At 38.8% G+C, this 17,164-nt stretch overlaps 1 protein-coding gene across 3 annotated transcripts in view; it reads right to left on the reverse strand.

The window, feature by feature from the left end:
* The window catches only part of SLC9A6 (solute carrier family 9 member A6), a 50,247-nt gene that overhangs the window by 30,381 nt on the left and 2,702 nt on the right, over nucleotides 1-17,164 (reverse strand). For 2 of the 3 annotated variants that reach the window (XM_021684716.1, XM_044911561.1), the window contains exons 2-7: nucleotides 9,584-9,783; nucleotides 8,105-8,182; nucleotides 7,522-7,598; nucleotides 7,102-7,214; nucleotides 4,057-4,162; nucleotides 281-422 (exon numbers count right to left, since the gene is read on the reverse strand). In XM_021684716.1, coding sequence (XP_021540391.1) covers nucleotides 281-422; nucleotides 4,057-4,162; nucleotides 7,102-7,214; nucleotides 7,522-7,598; nucleotides 8,105-8,182; nucleotides 9,584-9,783 — 716 coding nt within the window. The remainder of the gene's footprint in view (nucleotides 1-280; nucleotides 423-4,056; nucleotides 4,163-7,101; nucleotides 7,215-7,521; nucleotides 7,599-8,104; nucleotides 8,183-9,583; nucleotides 9,784-17,164) is intronic. The other variant, XM_044911562.1, reaches the window with a different exon arrangement.

Raw genomic sequence — 17,164 nt, forward strand, 5'->3', positions numbered from 1 at the left:
GGTCATGGTCCCAGGGCCCTGGGATTGAGTCCCGCGTTGGGCTTCCTGCTCCGCGGGGAACCTGCGTCTCCCTCTCCCTCTGCCTGCCGCTGCCCCCGCTTGTGCTCTCTCTCTCTCTCATGCTCCCTATCTCTCTGTCAAATAAATCAATAAAATCTTTAAAAAAATAAATCTTAAACACATAATTGTAACACAATGTCAATTCTGGAACAGGAGAGACCATGGAATACAGGATTCAAGCACTTTTTAGGTTAACGAGGAAAGATTAACAAAAGGATATTAAAGCTGTCACCACACCCGTTGCAGCACCCATTGCGAAAGATCCACTGAAGATCCCAAGGAAAATCCCAATAGACTTGAACATGGCTGTGACATCAAAGGTGTGGCTGTTGTCCCCAGCTGGCTGGTATGCCACTATTGAGCTACAAGAGAGAGATTGTTTTCACTTCTAGAAGCAACTTTTACGTTAAGAGCTCTATCTAAAAAATAATGAAATAAATAAATAAATACATTCTCTAGGGTAGTAGAGCTTGAAAGATGAAATCAGGGCTGGGGGAGGGGTGGGGGGGAGAGGGGACATAAACTTTTGATTTGAATTGCCAAAATAAGGACAAAAGGTTACTAAACACCCTGTGGTGGATCCAGCTGGCAAGAAAATTCAGCTTTTACTTTAAATGACAATTTCAGGAGATAGAATATTCCAAGGTCTTCTATGTGAAGTTGTACCGAGCCTTTTTCTCCAGCGTCAAGATACTGTGCCGTGCTATTCTTTTATGACTCTGTTCAAGACTTCCTACCACTGAGTGCCTACAAGCCCTAACATACTAATGTGAACAAACTAATGAAAAATTCCACTTGTTTTCAGCAGAGGCATAAGAATATAAAGAACACTGCTCAATACTCAACCTGGTCACATTTTGTTTTTCCTATGGGAAAAAAAAAAGATGACTGAAATACCCTTTCAACTTTTAGAATACCAGAATGGGCCCAATGCCTAACATCTATTCACTCACTGAAATAGACTTTTATAGGGAAAAGGGCTTGAAAGTCCATCCAAGGAATTAGAATCCACTTAGCTTACCCAGCTGAATCTCTACCTCAAACTTTTGAAAAGAAAGTCACTCTGCAAGAGGCCAAGACACACAATTACAGGAGACACTCTCTGCCTTGAACTTACAAGTCCAAACCTGGTCTAAAAATGCTTCTTTTTAAAATGGTCACCCTGGGAAATAGAAGTGGCTGAGAAAATCACTGTCAGCAGGTGTCTGGAGAGAGTGTCTACCATTAGTAAATCAGTTCTCATCTCAGTTAATTGACGTACCAGTGTTTTTATAAAAAGTCTGGACTCAAAGACATCATGCAAGTCATGTCAAAGAAAAGAAGGAGAAAAAACACATTCCCAGGAATATAATGAATTCTCCCTGTGGTTACCACAATGTTTAAGGTTCAAGGCTGAAAAATGGGCTTGCTATACCATGTACACCAAGTTCTTTTCATACCTCCATAGTTAAGTTAAAAAAATATTATTTTCATAAATATGAAATGGCTTCTAATGTCATGCTATCTTATCTATACATAAAGGGTCCCACCACCATTTATGGTTTTTAGGACCAAAAATGGTCCAAATGGATATAACCATTTGTTTAATCATTTCCCTACTGTTAGACATGTAAAAGTTGCTTCTAATATTTTTGCTACTATAATAGACAGGTGAAAGAGCATATTTGCACTTTTTCCGAATTTTGGACTATTTCCCTGTGCTACATTCCTGGAAGCTGGGTATTACTATACCTACGGCTCCTTTTACATGCAGTGCAACTGCTTTCAAATAGACCTATATTACATTTTTGGAGGGCAATAGGACTGTATCTCTCAATTGTTTACTGATCATATCCACTGGCCTAGAAATTCGGCTTCTAAAAATCATCATACAGAAAAACTCACAAGGACTCACAGAGATTTGCACATAAATATGTTCACTGCAGTGCCATTCACAATAAAAAATATTAGAAAACATCAAACATTAACCAGTAAGGGGTAGGAGAGGTAAATTTGTGGTGTACCATACAATGGGATAATAGAAGTATTAACACAGTAAAATGTCCAAGTGAGAAAAGCAAGTTACAGAAGAGTATGTTTAGTACTATGCCTTTTTTGCTTAAAAATTATGAATATAGGGGGTGGGGGGGATGGGGTAACTGGGTGATAGGCATTAAGGAGGGCACTTGATGGAATGAACACTGAGTGTTATATGCTTAACGACTGAGCCACCCAGGCGCCCCCGAGTGTTATATGCAACTGATGAATCACTGAACTCTACCTTTGAAACTAATAATACATATATGTTAATTAACTGAACTTAAATAAAACAAAATTAAATTTAAAAAATAAAATAAAAATTATCAATATATTTATATGTATGTTAATATCCTAATAGAAAAGCCTAGATGAAAACCTTAATAGTGGTTATTTGAGAACTGAAATTTCAGGAATTTTCTACTAAGTCAAATACTTTAGATTGTTACAAACATGTATTAATTTTATTATCATAAATAATGACAAAAAGGTACCATACAAGGAAGGAGTAGATGATACCAACTGCAATGTTGAGAACAACGTACAAGTGATCTTGGTTAAAACACCAGGGTGTCTCAGTTCCGGCACTGTTGGTATTTGGGGCCAGGTAGTTATTTGTTGGGTGGTGGATGTTGCCTGTGTACTGAAGGATATTGAGCAGCGTCCCTGGCCTCCAGCCACTAGATGGTATGGAGTAAAGGCAACCGTCCACGGGGCTAGATATTTGCTTAGTAGGAGTGGGTTGGCAGGATTGAGTCCCTCAGAGGTTCAGACTCATTCTTTCACCTGCAAACACTTTCTAATAACATGTATAGTAACTTCTATAAGTAGATTAGAGTATTGCTCATTTCAATAATTGTCTTAACACTTCTAAAAATTAACAAACATTTCTGTAATGCTTATGTTAAATATGAGAAATACAAATTAAACTACGATGAGATATTGCTCAATCATCAAACTGGCAAAAATGTAAAAGCCTGACAAATATTCTGTTGGGAAAGCTATGAGGAAACAGGCACTCCCATAATTCAGTGCTTAAAGTGCAAAATGGCATAATCTCTTTGACGGGCAATGTAGCAATGTCTACCAAATTACAAATGTATTTATCCTTTAACATAACTAATCTCACTTCTTCTGGAAAATTATCCTACTAATGTATAAAACAGGTGAGGTCAAGTTAATCACTGCAGCATTGTTTGGGATAGCAAAGGACTGAAAACTCTTTTATGCTTCCAGCAATAGGAGACTGATTAAATCAACTTTAAGAGTTCATAGTACAGCACATAGGATACTCTGTAGCTGCAAACAAAGAATGAGAAACTCTCTGCTTCGATATGGAAAGATCTCCAGAATATAGTTATGTGAGAGAAAGCTAGGCATAGAATATATTTAGCATGCTACTTTTAAAATAAGAAATAAGAGGCAAATGAGAATATTTATTCATATGTGTGGTTGCATTTGGATAAAGAAATAGGAGGATACACAAGAAGCTAATCAAAATGGTTACATATAAGGGGCTGGGGGGACAGGTGGATGAAAAGAGGAGTAAGAACATGACTTTTCTATGTTACCTCTGTACATTTTTGATTTTTGAACCATGTAAATATATTATCTGTTCCAAAAATTTAATTTAATTAAAAAAGAAAACATGTTCATGTTATAATGTTGAAACAGAATAAAAAATCATATACACATCACAATCACAACTGTGTAAAAACAGCATGCACAGAAAACAAGAATAAAAGTCAGTGCCCTCGAATCTTTAGAGTAATTGCCTTTAGGTGTGAGAAGGATATACCATTTTTTCTTCCCCACATTTTCCATGTTGGCTGTAAGTATGTATTTCTTTAAGAGGAAAAAAACAATGCCTCAGTCTTTCAAACATCTGCATTCGTAATGCACTTCATTCAATAAGCGACTTTCGGTTCCTAGTACCCCAACATTCTAAATACAGAAAATAACAAGAAAACAAACACTTACGAAGACAGCACTATGGCAACAGCATCGTTGAGGACACTCTCCCCAAAAAGAAGTGCATAGAGTTCAACATCCACTTGAAGCTCATGGAATATGGCAAGGACAGTCACTAGCAAGTAGAAAGAGGGGAGTATTTAGACATCACGAATGTAACACAGTCCCCTTCATAGATGATTATGATGGCCACTTAGAAATTGACCTCTTCCTCTTAGGATCCGATCCCAATAAACATTCTCTTACCATATTAAAGATTCAGTATGTTCCCGTTGATACTTCTCTTTTCCCTAATTGTGTACCCGCAATATTTCCTTTATCTTACAAACAGCTGAAATTAACCCTGGAGGATTGAGCTGACCTATATGTTTCATGCAAATGCTAATCAGCTTGTCTTGCACATTTCTTTTCCATAAAGAATATATACAGAACTTCTTACAGACCAAGTGATCATTAATCTGATGAAGAAGGGTATTACAAAAAGCATCTCCTGCTGCAAACTTCATTTTCTCCCTGGAGCCTTACAACTCATTTCTATCTGACTTGCAAATTTCAAGCACACTGGTTTAGTTTAGCAAAGACAGTAGGAAATGAAAGCACAAGTTTGATTTTTGGCTGAGATAAAATTTATGACCAGAATTACAGCTGCTATATTTAACTTAAGAAGCCAATGATCAGGCTATCACAGCCTGAGAAGATTTAAAAAAAAACCCAAAAAACAAAAAAAACCCTCCTTCTAGGCAACAATTCCATGAGAATTCTTAGAAAAATCAGATGAGATTGAAGTTGTAATATAACTTTAATTGCTGAGTCACATACAGATCACTCACTAAATAAGCCCAAGCAGACATGAAAGATTATTATAACCAGAGATGGGAAAGCCCCTTCAAATGCCAACCAACAAAACACGATACTTGCATTTTAAAAGATGTAGTTTCTACTGCAAAGCATTTCATCTGGAATATACTGATACAAAAGCTTACCAAGAAAAGGAGGGCAAAAGTGGTGCTGAAGAATTTTGCAAAGAAAACCTATGGCTCACCCTTCTAGCAAGTAAACTGTTGCAAAATAACAGAATTATTATAGGGGAAAATGCCTATATAACTCAGAAGAAATGTAACCGTCCAACTTAATATGAGCAGAACAGTTTTGCTCGAGCATCCCGGCAATACTTCTACCAACACAAAATCAGAAGGTTGAAGTAACACAGCCAGTCCGATTGACTTAGATTTCTCATAGATGTTGAAAAGTCAAGGACTTTGCTTCTAAGCAAAAGGACCATTGGCTCCTTGCAAAAACCATCTTATCTTCATACAGATAACGGGAGCAGCTCTAAACAGTAAGGGGGCAGCCCTGATGGTCTTGAAAGGAGCAATTTGATTTTCAGTTTTAAAAATGCTGAAGTATACAAATCGCTTTGTAAAATGCCCTCTGAGCTTTGTAAAATCATCTCGTATAAAGTAGAGAACATATTTTCCTACTCCCTATATATAATGCCCTGTGTTATCAGAGTCAACACAGGAATTCAGAGATAACCTTAGGATCCCATCTTTAATTGTGCCGCATGACAATTAAAGAAGATGATTAACTTACAAGAGCAAAAAGTAAAACAGAACAAACCTATGCCAAGGTCCTCAAGTCCAGTGAAAGAAACCTTGCATCCTTAGTTCAAAAACCCCAGTCCCAACGCTAGGTCTTCAGCCCGCATCTTCTCTAAGTTCCTACAGTGAACATAGCTGTGAGGCTCACCCATACTATATTAGGAAAACTACCACCTAACTCCATAGAATTGTATTCATTCTCCAGCTGTGCTCATATCAGAACTATTTCAGGGGTGCCTGGGTGGCTCAGTCGGTTAAGCATCCAACTCTTGGTTTTGGCTCAGGTCATGGCCTCAGGGTTGTGAGATCAAGCCCCTCATGGGGCTCTGCGCTCAGTGCAGAGACTGCTTGAGAGTCTCTCTCTCTACGCCCCCCCCCCCCGGGGTTGCTTGCGTGTGTGCACTCTCTCTCTAAAGCATTTTTTTTTTTTAAGATTTTATTTATTTGAGAGAGCGAGCGAGTGAGTGAGTGAGAGAGAGCACAAGCAGGGGCAGAGGGAGATGGTGAGGGAGAAGCAGACTCCCCTGCCGAGCAGGGAGTCTGACGGGGGTGGCGGGGTGGGGCTCGATCCCAGGACCCTGGGATCATGACCTGAGCCGAAGGCAGATGCTTACTTTACCCACTGAGCCACATAGGTGCCCCAGCTCTCTCTCTCTAAAACAAATAAATAAAACCTTAAAAAACTATTTCATAACCATATAGCTGACTTTATTTTATTTTATTTTAGATTTTATTTATTTGCTAGAGAGAGCATAGGTGAGAGAGAGTGAGTGAGAGTACAAGCAGGGGGAGCTGCAGGCAGAAGGAGAAGCAGGCTCCCTGCTGAGCAGGGAGCCCGATGCGGGACTCAATCCCAGGACCCTGGGATCATGACCTGAGCTGAAGGCAGCCACTTAACCGACTGAGCCACCCAGGCGTCCCTAGCTGATTTTATAAAAACAATTCTTTAACGTATAGTAAGGCCCACCAGTGATGCCAAATCACACTAACAGTAGCACAACTGCCTTCTGACAATCATTGAAAAACTGTTATTCTTATATGTGGATAGCTGAATATAAACAAAAGATTTTTAGGGGACTGGTTTTCCAGAAGCATGAAAGGAAGTGTACCATTATTACGCATTTTAACCAATCTAGTTCATATTCTCCAAATACCCAATTACTAAAGATAGACACCAACCTGAATTTCTAAAGAAAAGGCCTTACAGCCATTGTCTAAACAGCATCAAGCTAAGGACCAGTAATGGGCAAATGTAATAAATAAAATGAAATTTTAAAAAATGTGTGCTTAAGCCAAAAGGACCTATGAATTTTGTTTTTTCCTCTACAATTGGAAGTACAGTACTATGGGAATTTATGAATTCTACACCTAAAGGAAGGACTGCACACATGTGCTTTTGCTAGCAAAACACTGTAACTTTAAGCACTGAAGCTCCACTCTCATGGACACATACCTGGGTCAGTTGCTGATACAATGGCACCAAACAGCAGACAGTCTGTAAAGTAAAAATCTCCTGCAAGCTGTCCAGTTACTTTCATCAGTGTGACACAGCCATACATTATTGACCTGGTCAATAAACACATTTCTACTTTAGAAAAAAAACAGCAACTGTTAAAGAAGTCAGAATACAGTAAGAATAAGATGGGTCTACTGTAGTACTTTGTGACTAATCCCAAATTTGACTCGTGTCATTTAAATATGGTAATACCTTGGCCTTAAGGAGAATTCAAACAACTTATTATCTATGTGAATGCATTTCACTGAAAAAGGTCCTTAGACACACTCAAGAATACAATACTGCATAAATAAAATATGCATTATTTAAAAAGTATAATTTGAAGGATAAAAAGTGTTTTAACCTTCAAGTACTTACCCAATTACAAAACAAGAAATTGCTGTTCCAAGAAAAGCATATGCTAAGATAGACCCAAGGTTTCGAAAGAAATGTCTCTAACAAAAAAGAAGAAAGAAAAAAGTTACAGTGTGTTAGAATACTTACCGATTATTTGAAAAAGAAAAGGTTTTCTTTTTTTTTTAATTTTTTTTATTTTTTAAAGATTTTATTTATTTATTTGACAGAGACACAGTGAGAGAGGGAACACAAGCAGAGGGAGTGGGAGAGCGAGAAGCAGGCTTCCCGCTGAGCAGGGAGCCCAATGTGGGGCTCGATCCCAGGACCCTGGGATCATGACCTGAGCCGAAGGCAGACGCTTAACGACTGAGCCACCCAGGCGCCCCAAGAAAAGGTTTTCTATTCTAGTGTGTTCTGCTAATATTAAATGCATTATTCGTTAAAAGGAAATAACAGAAAGAATTTTTGTGCAGGCATAAATTTCAGCAAGGAGAGGAGAAGGGAGGGAAAGCTGGAAAGAACTGCCTGTTTCTAAAGGGTCAGACGTGACAAAGTCCATGGAGTTTAAAGTTGTTCAAAGTATATGAAATACATAAGCACTTACTCTTTTCAGACTATATCCTGCATAAAATATGATAGGAGGAAGTAATATGTTGAAAAATACTTCCGGATCAAAGGTAACCTGTTAAAATAAAGAGTTCTTTTAGATGAATTCCCGTAGAAGACCTCGTATTACATTATCAAATTATGAAAAAGAAAAAAGATTGAATGTTAAACTGGTGAAAGGCAAGAATATTACTGTGGTCACTGAAAAATATTTCATATAGGATAGCTGCTGTTCTATTTCTCAACCAAACGACAAGGAGACAGTGTTGGAGCAATCAGTTAAGTCATATCTGTGGAAAGGGTGGTAAAATACTATGACATTAAAAATCTTAAAAATGGGAAAAAGCATGAACATATCTTTGCTTTAAATACAAGAGACCCCCCCAAACTGGTAACAAAATTTGGGGGTATGCCATTATTGCCGGCAAGAAACAGACTTCTTACACAGGTCACACCTCTAAAGGTATACAGCATAATATTACGGTAAGAAATTTCTGAATGACTAAGATTTCTAGTCCTGACAGCCTATTTCTTTTAATATCTATTCCCTATAATAACACAGATGCCCCTTTCTGTTCATAAGACTGCAGCAGGATCTGAAATGAACACAAAGCAGCTACACACACACCCATGTTAAAATTTCATTTACTAGAACTTTTAAGGAACTGGAATTTTCCACAGGTGGAAAGGACTCTCACTGCAAAGTAAATTAAGCTCGTATAAAATTGTAAAAAGCATTAAAGATGGTCAGTACCACAATCCAAATAGCTATGAAAGCCAAGTCCTGCCCGTGCAGAAGACAGAAGTGGAGGCACATGGCCAAGGGTGGGCAGCAACAAGAGACCCGAGCAAAGAGGCCCCGAGAAGCTTCATGGGGGACTATGGCGGGGACAGGAGAAAGCAGTTCCAGGAACGTCTGGGGGCCAGTAAGACTGCGGCACAGCCTCCTACATAAAGCTTTATGCACTGCATGGTACAGTAACTGATCCTCAGAATGAGGCCCCTAAAGTTGTGCCAGATTATGAATCAAAGAAAGATTAAATTGTCCTCCATATAGGACACAGTCAAAACAAGAAAGAAATAATAATATTCAAAGAAATATTAATGGAATATTTTAGGTATTATCAAATAAACTCAATGTGCCAATAAACTCTAAGGACCATCTGCAAATTGAAAGAAATGCTTATAAATTCTGCTTAAGTCAATACTAAGCAGTCACCATTTATTACAATTATAAACATCACAGAATGAAACAAAAAGGATTATAGTACTTAGCCTCAATCAGAAAATGAAATGTACAGATGTCCATTTCCTTAGCATTATATTATACTTGTTAATTGAGATTTTCTCCATTTCAAGAGACTGATTTTAAACACCATTAAAAATTCATTATTTATTAATTCTTCTCTTGAATCGCTTTGCTGCTAGTTACACTTTAAAAAAAAAATCCAAATATTCCCTTTAACGAAGAACTTACCTTTCTAAGCATTTCATTATCTTGAACGTTATTGAGTTCGTGTGAACTAATCTCTCCTTTAAGTGTATATTCATAAAATTTTCCACTAACATTTACCAATAAGGTAGTTGGGCTTGACTGCACTTCACAGCTCAGGGTCACATTATTTACATCACTTGGAACATGAATGCCATATCGAAGCACAAGGCCCACCAAAAGACCTGGAAATAATAAAAGAACCATATAAGCTCTTCTTTTGGACAAAGACTGCTTCTTTTGTACGCCACACATACCTTTGGATTGCTAACAGAAAAACTCTGATGATAGTCCCCTGTGGTTCAGAACCAATTTCTAGACCAAATGCAGTTACATTTTAAAGTATTATTATCATTATTTTTAAAGATTTTATTTATTTGACAGAGAGAGACACAGCGAGAGAGGGAACACAAGCAGGGGGAGTGGGAGAGGGAGAAGCAGGCTTCCCGTGGAGCAGGGAGCCCGATGCGGGGCTCGATCCCAGGACCCTGGGATCATGACCTGAGCCGAAGGCAGACGCTTAACCACTGAGCCACCCAGGTGCCCCCATTTTAAAGTATTATTAAATTTGAAAATCTAAGAGTCTAATAGTCATCTAATCCAGTGCGACAAGAGGAAAAAACATTCCCTAGGTTACAGCATATATCACTGCATTTCTAGATCAAGATAATAAGTAGGTGATTAGTAATGTAACAAAATAAAAAATACCTTCAAATGATGTATACACAGAATATGCTCCAAGGTGTCCCAACCAAATGTGTTTACCATCTCCACCTCCATCCATCAATTCATAAGACTGTTAAACATGCAACACTTCCCAGCACCTGGCTGGCCAAATAATACACGTTTAACAAATCAGAACATCAATAGCATTTGTAGATCGACTGAGTTCTTCTACCACTAAAAGGTCATATTTTAATTTAAAAATATGTGCTTTGGGCCACCTGGGTGGCTCAGTCGGTTGGGCATCTGCTTCAGCTCAGGTCATGATCCCCGAGTCTCGCATCGGGCTCCCTGCTCAGTGGGGAGCCTGCTTCTCCCTCTCCCTGCTTGTGTTCTCTTTCTCTCTCTCTCTGGCAAATAAATAAATACAATCTTAAAAAAATTAAAAAAATATAAAAATATGTGCTTCAAAATCAAAACATGGAATCGAAGTCCTCAGTCCAGCACTATGACATCAACATATTGCTAGAATTGTACTTGGATCATCATATTGATATTCAAATGTGCACAATGTTCTAGGCACTAACACCTGTATTGATCAAACTGTTTGATAATGGCTTTATTGAGATGTAATTCACATACCATAAAGTTTACCCTTTTAAACCATTAAGTGGCTTTTAGTATATTGACAAAGTCATATACTGATCACTACTATCTAATTCCAAAACATTTTCAATGTTCCAAAAAGAAACCCCATACCTATTAGCAGTCCCTTTCTACCACACCCCCCAACTCCCAGCCCCTGGCAACCACTAATCTTTCTTCTCTATATATAGATTTGCCTATTCTGGACATTTCATTTAAACAGAATCCTACAATATTTGCATTTTCATGTCTGGCTTTTTTTTCACTCAGCATCATATTTTTAAGGTTTATCCCTGTTGTAGCATGTATTAGAACTTCATTCCTTTTCATGGTCAAATAATATTCCATGGTATAGATATAGCTCAAGTGCAAACTGAACTCAAACTTCTGGAACTTCCCTTAACTCCAAGATGTACCGCCCACCACTATCAGTTACACTTGACCTCCCTGTTTCCTTTCACACTAACCCGCCAGCCACTCTTTTAATATATGTGACTAGAGTACTATGCTGAGTAGGCCCCCGGGGTTCAGAGATGAAAACAAGGTCCCTCCTTCTCAGCCCAATTAGAGAAAACAGACCAAATAAACAATTATAGTATGGTATATATGGATACAAGGTGTTATAAAAACAGAAAAGAGTTACCTAACCCAGCCAGGGAAAGTGGGAAGGGGTAGTGGGATAGTAGGGAAGTCTTTCCAGAGGTGTCACCTAAGCAAGGAAACAAAGTAAAAGAAGAGGTTTTCCAGGTAGGAGGTACAGTAGGCCACATCCAGTCATGGAAGAGTGGGAGAACACAGGCCATTCAGGGAATCACATGTAGTTCAGTATGGCTGGGTTATAAGTGACAGAGTTGAGTGTGAAAGATTGGCAGGAGCTGAGTCATAAAAGACCTTGCAAGTTGGGGAAGGGAGTTTAGACTTTATCTTGAAAGCAAAAGGAAGTCATAGGATTATAAATAAACAGTGGCTTGACATCAGATTTCTATTTTAGAAAGACTGGTTGTTCTAGACCACAGTGGTTTGAAGGGGCCAGATAGAAGGCCACTGCAGTCCTTCAGGCACTAAGAGCTTAGGGCTTCATCTAAGAGGGCAGAGAAAGGGATGGAGAGAGATTTTTAGACAGTATTATCTTTTAGAAGAATTCAGTGACTGAGTAGACCAGGAGGAAGGGAGACTGGGAGAAAGACTAAGAGAAGCCAAACTGACTTGGCAACTATGTGGGTAAGCTGGCCTGAGCAACCAGATAGGTAGCAGGGCCATTCAGTGAGAAAGGGAACAGGTTCACAGGGGAAAACGTACAGTTCTGTTTCAGACCTGTTGAGTTTGATGTACCTGTGACAACATGTACAGTTCAGTGTGTGGGATCTGGAGCTCAAGGAAGTAGGGGGTCTCAAGTGGAGATGGCTGAAGTCAGGTGCCTTTGAGATTACCTGGGGAGCAAATAAAATGGGAAGAGGACTATGGATATACGCCCAGAATTTTATCCCAACATTTAATAGCCAATGTAAAGGAGCTGGTAGAGGAGGAGGAGCTGATGAAGGAGTGGAAGGAAGAAAATTACCAGGAATAGGAAGGAAGAGGAGGAAGTGATGAAAACTAGCCAATGCTGCAGCCAACTCAAGGAATACAGGTGTTAAGAAGGGTCCATCGGGTGTGGGAACGAGGAGCTCACAGGTGACCTTGGTAAGGGCAGTTCCAGTGGAGCAGTGGGGGCAGAAGCCAGGCCAAAGTGGGAAGTGATAAATGCAGGAGAGGGGACAAATGTGGGAAGTGGGGAGGGTGCAGAGATGAGGGATTCTCCAGGCAACTTACAGTCACACGTTTTTTAAAGCGAGCAGCAATGAGTAACTGCTGAACAGTACGATGACCTGAAATTTTTAAAAAGTTTTTAACAAAGTCCCAGATTGAAAATAAATGACAGAGAAAATATTTGCAAATCATATATCTGCTAAGGGACTAATATCTAAAATATATATATCTGATAAGGATACAAAATATCCAAAATACACATAATAGCAAAAAAAAAAATCTGGTTAAAAAATGGCCAGAAGATCTGAACATTTTTTCATAAAAAATGGCCAGAAGACCTGAACTGACATTTTTCCAAAGAAGACACAGAGATAGACAATAGGTACATGAAAAGATGCTCAACATCATTAAGCATCAGGGAAATACAAATTAAAACCATGATGAGATCACCTCACACCTGTCAGAATGGCTAAGATCAAAAAGACAAGAAATAAGTGTCGGCGAGGCTGTGGAGAAAAGGGAACCCTTGTGCACTGTTGGCGGGAATGCAAACTGGTGCAGCCATTATGAAAAACAGTATGGAGGTTCCTCAAAATATTAAAAAAAAAAAAACCTACCATATGATCTAGCAATTCCATTTTGGGGTATTTATCTGAAGTAAACAGAAACACTAATTCAAAAAGATCTATGTACCCGCATATTCACTGCAGCATCATCTACAATATCCAAGACATGAAAACAACCTAGTGCCCATCAATGAATGAATAAAGAAAATGTGGTGTATATACATGACGGAATATTATTGTCATACAAAGAATAAAATCTTGCCATTTGCAACAATATGGCTGGACCTTGAAGGCATTATGCTAAGTGAAATAAGTCATACAGAGAAAGACAAATACCATATGATCCCTCTTATATGTGGAATCTAAAACAAAACAAAACACCAAGCTCATAGATAACAGAGAACGGACTGGTGGTTGCCAGAGGCAGGGTGTGGGAGGTGGAAGAAATTAGTGAAGACGTATATGTTTATTTAAAAATTAAAAAAATGAAAGATACAATGTGAAAATATCTAACCTCTAAAAAAACAAAATAAAAAAGGGATGGTTGGGTATTAGCTGGGTCTGATAAACATAACCTGGGTGAGCAAAGGCTATAGATCCACAGTCATCCTGCCTATATGATACAGAAAGAGCTCTTTCTCTACTATCCCATAAGACCCCCTAATTAAGGGGCTCAGTAAAAGCCGCCACCCCTTTATATTTATGTGCCAAAAGCATAGCTAAGCTACTACAAATAATAACAGCAGCACAAATTCTTTCCATGTCCTTAAGGCCGACTGTGTAAGGAATGGTATCTACCAGTTTTGCACCCCGACTCAATGCTGAAATGTCACTGGGTGCCATGAGGAGGACTCAGCACTTGGACAAATTTGAAACACACACTTTGGCAGTTAAAACTTCAGCAAGGAGAATAATTACTTAGGTTGGAAAAAATTGAGATCCTTTTATTACAGCATCAGACATCTGAAAAATTGGAATTTCTCTGAATAAAGTTGACAGTTCAAGTTAATTTGGGTTCTGTGAAAGCTCAAATCGTAATCATAGAGTTAAAGCAATTCTCAGTGAAGAGAAGTACACAAAAAGAGTGCTTTGTTAAGGGGATAAGGAGGAAACTTCCAGCCTCCTACTTAGACGCACAAAAAAACATTGACATCATGAAATTTAAAATTACCACTAACAGGCAAAAAAGAATACAACCTCAAAGAGGTATCTTTCACAAAACAGAAAGGTCCCACCTCTCCTACACATTCCTGACCCTCTTGAGCTGGATCCCCTCCCAGAGATAAAGAACTCAGTGTATCACCCAGGGCTCCAACACTGTATGGGGCTCATGGTCAATGGAAATTGGTCTTCTAAGGGATCTCGGCCCATTCTCCCAGTCTATGACACTAAAAGCCTCTGATAGTCAAAAATATGGAAGAATATTGCTGGGATATCAACTGTGGTCAAAATTGACAAAATTTCTACAGATTAACAAGTGTATGTATGTACAAAGAGATTTATATACACGTACGTGTGTGTATTATATAACATTTATCTACTTCTTGAAGAACGCTGTTAGAATTTGTTTTAAAAGCTAACTCAACTTCAAGAAGGCCAAAAAAAGGCAAGGCCTTTGCCGACCTCTGGTTAGTTTTATATGTGTTTATTCATCTTTTTGTCTCCTAGAACATTTTCTACAGCAGCTCCTCCAACCTTTACCCTCCTTCTCAGATCTTCAATCTCACTGCCTCCTTTTCGGAGAAGCCACAGGCCATCTGATGTAAGCTGCCTCAATTCCAAGCCTCCCCGTGTCAACATTAGCTCATTTCTCTTTAGCCCCTCTCTGGGAGAAAGATCAACCTCTTTTCCAAGGGAATTCTTTCACTTAGCACCTGAATCAATCAATCCCCATCCTAATTCTTTCATATATTATCTGATCCTCATAACCTTATGTAGTAGATATTATTATAAATCTCTCAATCATTGTTTCTTCATCTCTAAAATGGGGATAAATGACTTAGCCAACAGTACTTGGCATTAAGTGATAAAACCAGCACTGAAGTCTGGTTTTTCTATTTCCAAAGCCTCTCTAATCTTCTTCTTCTTCTTTAATTTTTTAAAAAGATTTTATTTATTTATTTGACAGAGAGAGAGAGACAGCGAGAGAGAGAACACAAGCAGGGGGAGTGGGAGATGGAGAAGCAGGCTTCCCGCGGAGCAGGGAGCCCAATGTGGGGCTCCATCCCAGGACCCTGGGATCAAGACTTGAGCTGAAGGCAGACGCTTAACGACTGAGCCACCCAGGCGCCCCCCACCTTTTTTTTTTTTAAGTAGGCTCCATGCTGGCGTGGAGCCCAGTGCGGGGCTTGAACTCTTGAGATCTAGACCTGAGCTGAGATCAAGAGTTGGACGCTTAACCGACTGAGTCCCCCAAGCCTCTCTTAACTTTCTGATCATCTCGCTCTCACGTCACAATGAACTGCTCCAGTGGTTAAGGTCTCTACTCCCTCACAGCCTTCCCTCACAATCTATCTCCAAAACCTCTACAACATAAGTATTATCTCTCTACATATATGATCTTACGAAATTTACTATAGCATGATGTAGGAGAAAAAGCACAAGTTTGAAAGTCAGATAGATGTATGAATTCTGGCTCCATCAAGTTCTAGTCTGTGACTTTAGGGTCGATAACCTCTCCTTGAACCTCAGTTTCCTTATGCGTAGTGATGATAATACTAACTGGTTTATCTTTATAGTTAAGTTTTATCTCTTCAGTATAAGGCAATAAGGTTAGGGGCTAAGAGAATGGGGCTGCTGAGCCAGACTGACTGGGTCCGAATCCTGGCTCAATACTTACAAATTATGTGACTTCAGGCAGGTCATTTAACCTCTCTCTGCCCCAATTTCCTTCTATGTAAAATGGGAGAGATAATAGTACCCATCTCACAAGGTTGTTAGGGGGTTTAAATGAACACATTAGAATGCTCAATCAACATTACCTATTAAGGCACTAGATCGTAAGTGCTTTGTGGGCAGGGAAGATGACTAATATCTGTATTTTCCATCATATCTCATACGTCAAAGACACTTAATATTTATTGATGAATCACGTCAGTTAAGCGTAGGACTCTGGATGCTGGAAATTTCAGGCAAAATATTTCTTCCCTGTCCCTTACTTTCTATACCATCTGTAAACACACTACAGTGAGTGATCACTTTTCAGACTTAATTAACTACCCTGACAATTTTTACTAATGGTGACTCACTTTTAAGTTTCTTAAGCAAGTTAGCCCAGTGAACAGAACACTTGGGTGCTTTCATATTGTGTTTGTAATTGGAGCAATTAGGCTATATTACAATCTAGAAACTGATCACAATTTAATCTTTTCTTTTTTTACTCTTGATTCTCGAAAAGATAAAGGAGAGGCTTATTTTAAATAGCATTTTCCAGGATTTAGGTAGCTAAACCGACATGACAGAAATAAAATCATCGGTGGGCTGAATCTTGGAGGGGTGGATATTCCCAGAGTAAGGAGCCTTTTCATCCAGAAGTCAAGCTGAAAAATAAAGGTCTTAAAATAATATATTGACATAACAGCTATGATGGTATAAGAGTCAAAGAAAAGGTAAATGGCAGACAGTAATTAGGATTAGAAAACATTGATTCCCATGGCACTGAAAATACTTTGACCCAATCCCATCTATTCTCAAACTGGACTTGGGAGTTAGTTAGGAGGCTGTTTATCCATAGCCCCCATTGCCATACTGAGAAAATGGAACAGGGTAAAGAATGCCAAGTTGTGACAAAGCAAGCCCAGATTTGACTCCCAGATAACACCCTTCCACTTGATATTCGGCAAGAGATACCCTTGTTTTTCCTTTACAAAATACTAACATTAAGGTACTCCATTACCTTTTACTATCAGAAACATCAGGAAATGCAGTCAGTAATACCACTTTT

The sequence above is a fragment of the Neomonachus schauinslandi genome, chromosome X (assembly GCF_002201575.2).
Source record: "Neomonachus schauinslandi chromosome X, ASM220157v2, whole genome shotgun sequence".
Lineage (NCBI taxonomy): Eukaryota > Metazoa > Chordata > Mammalia > Carnivora > Phocidae > Neomonachus > Neomonachus schauinslandi.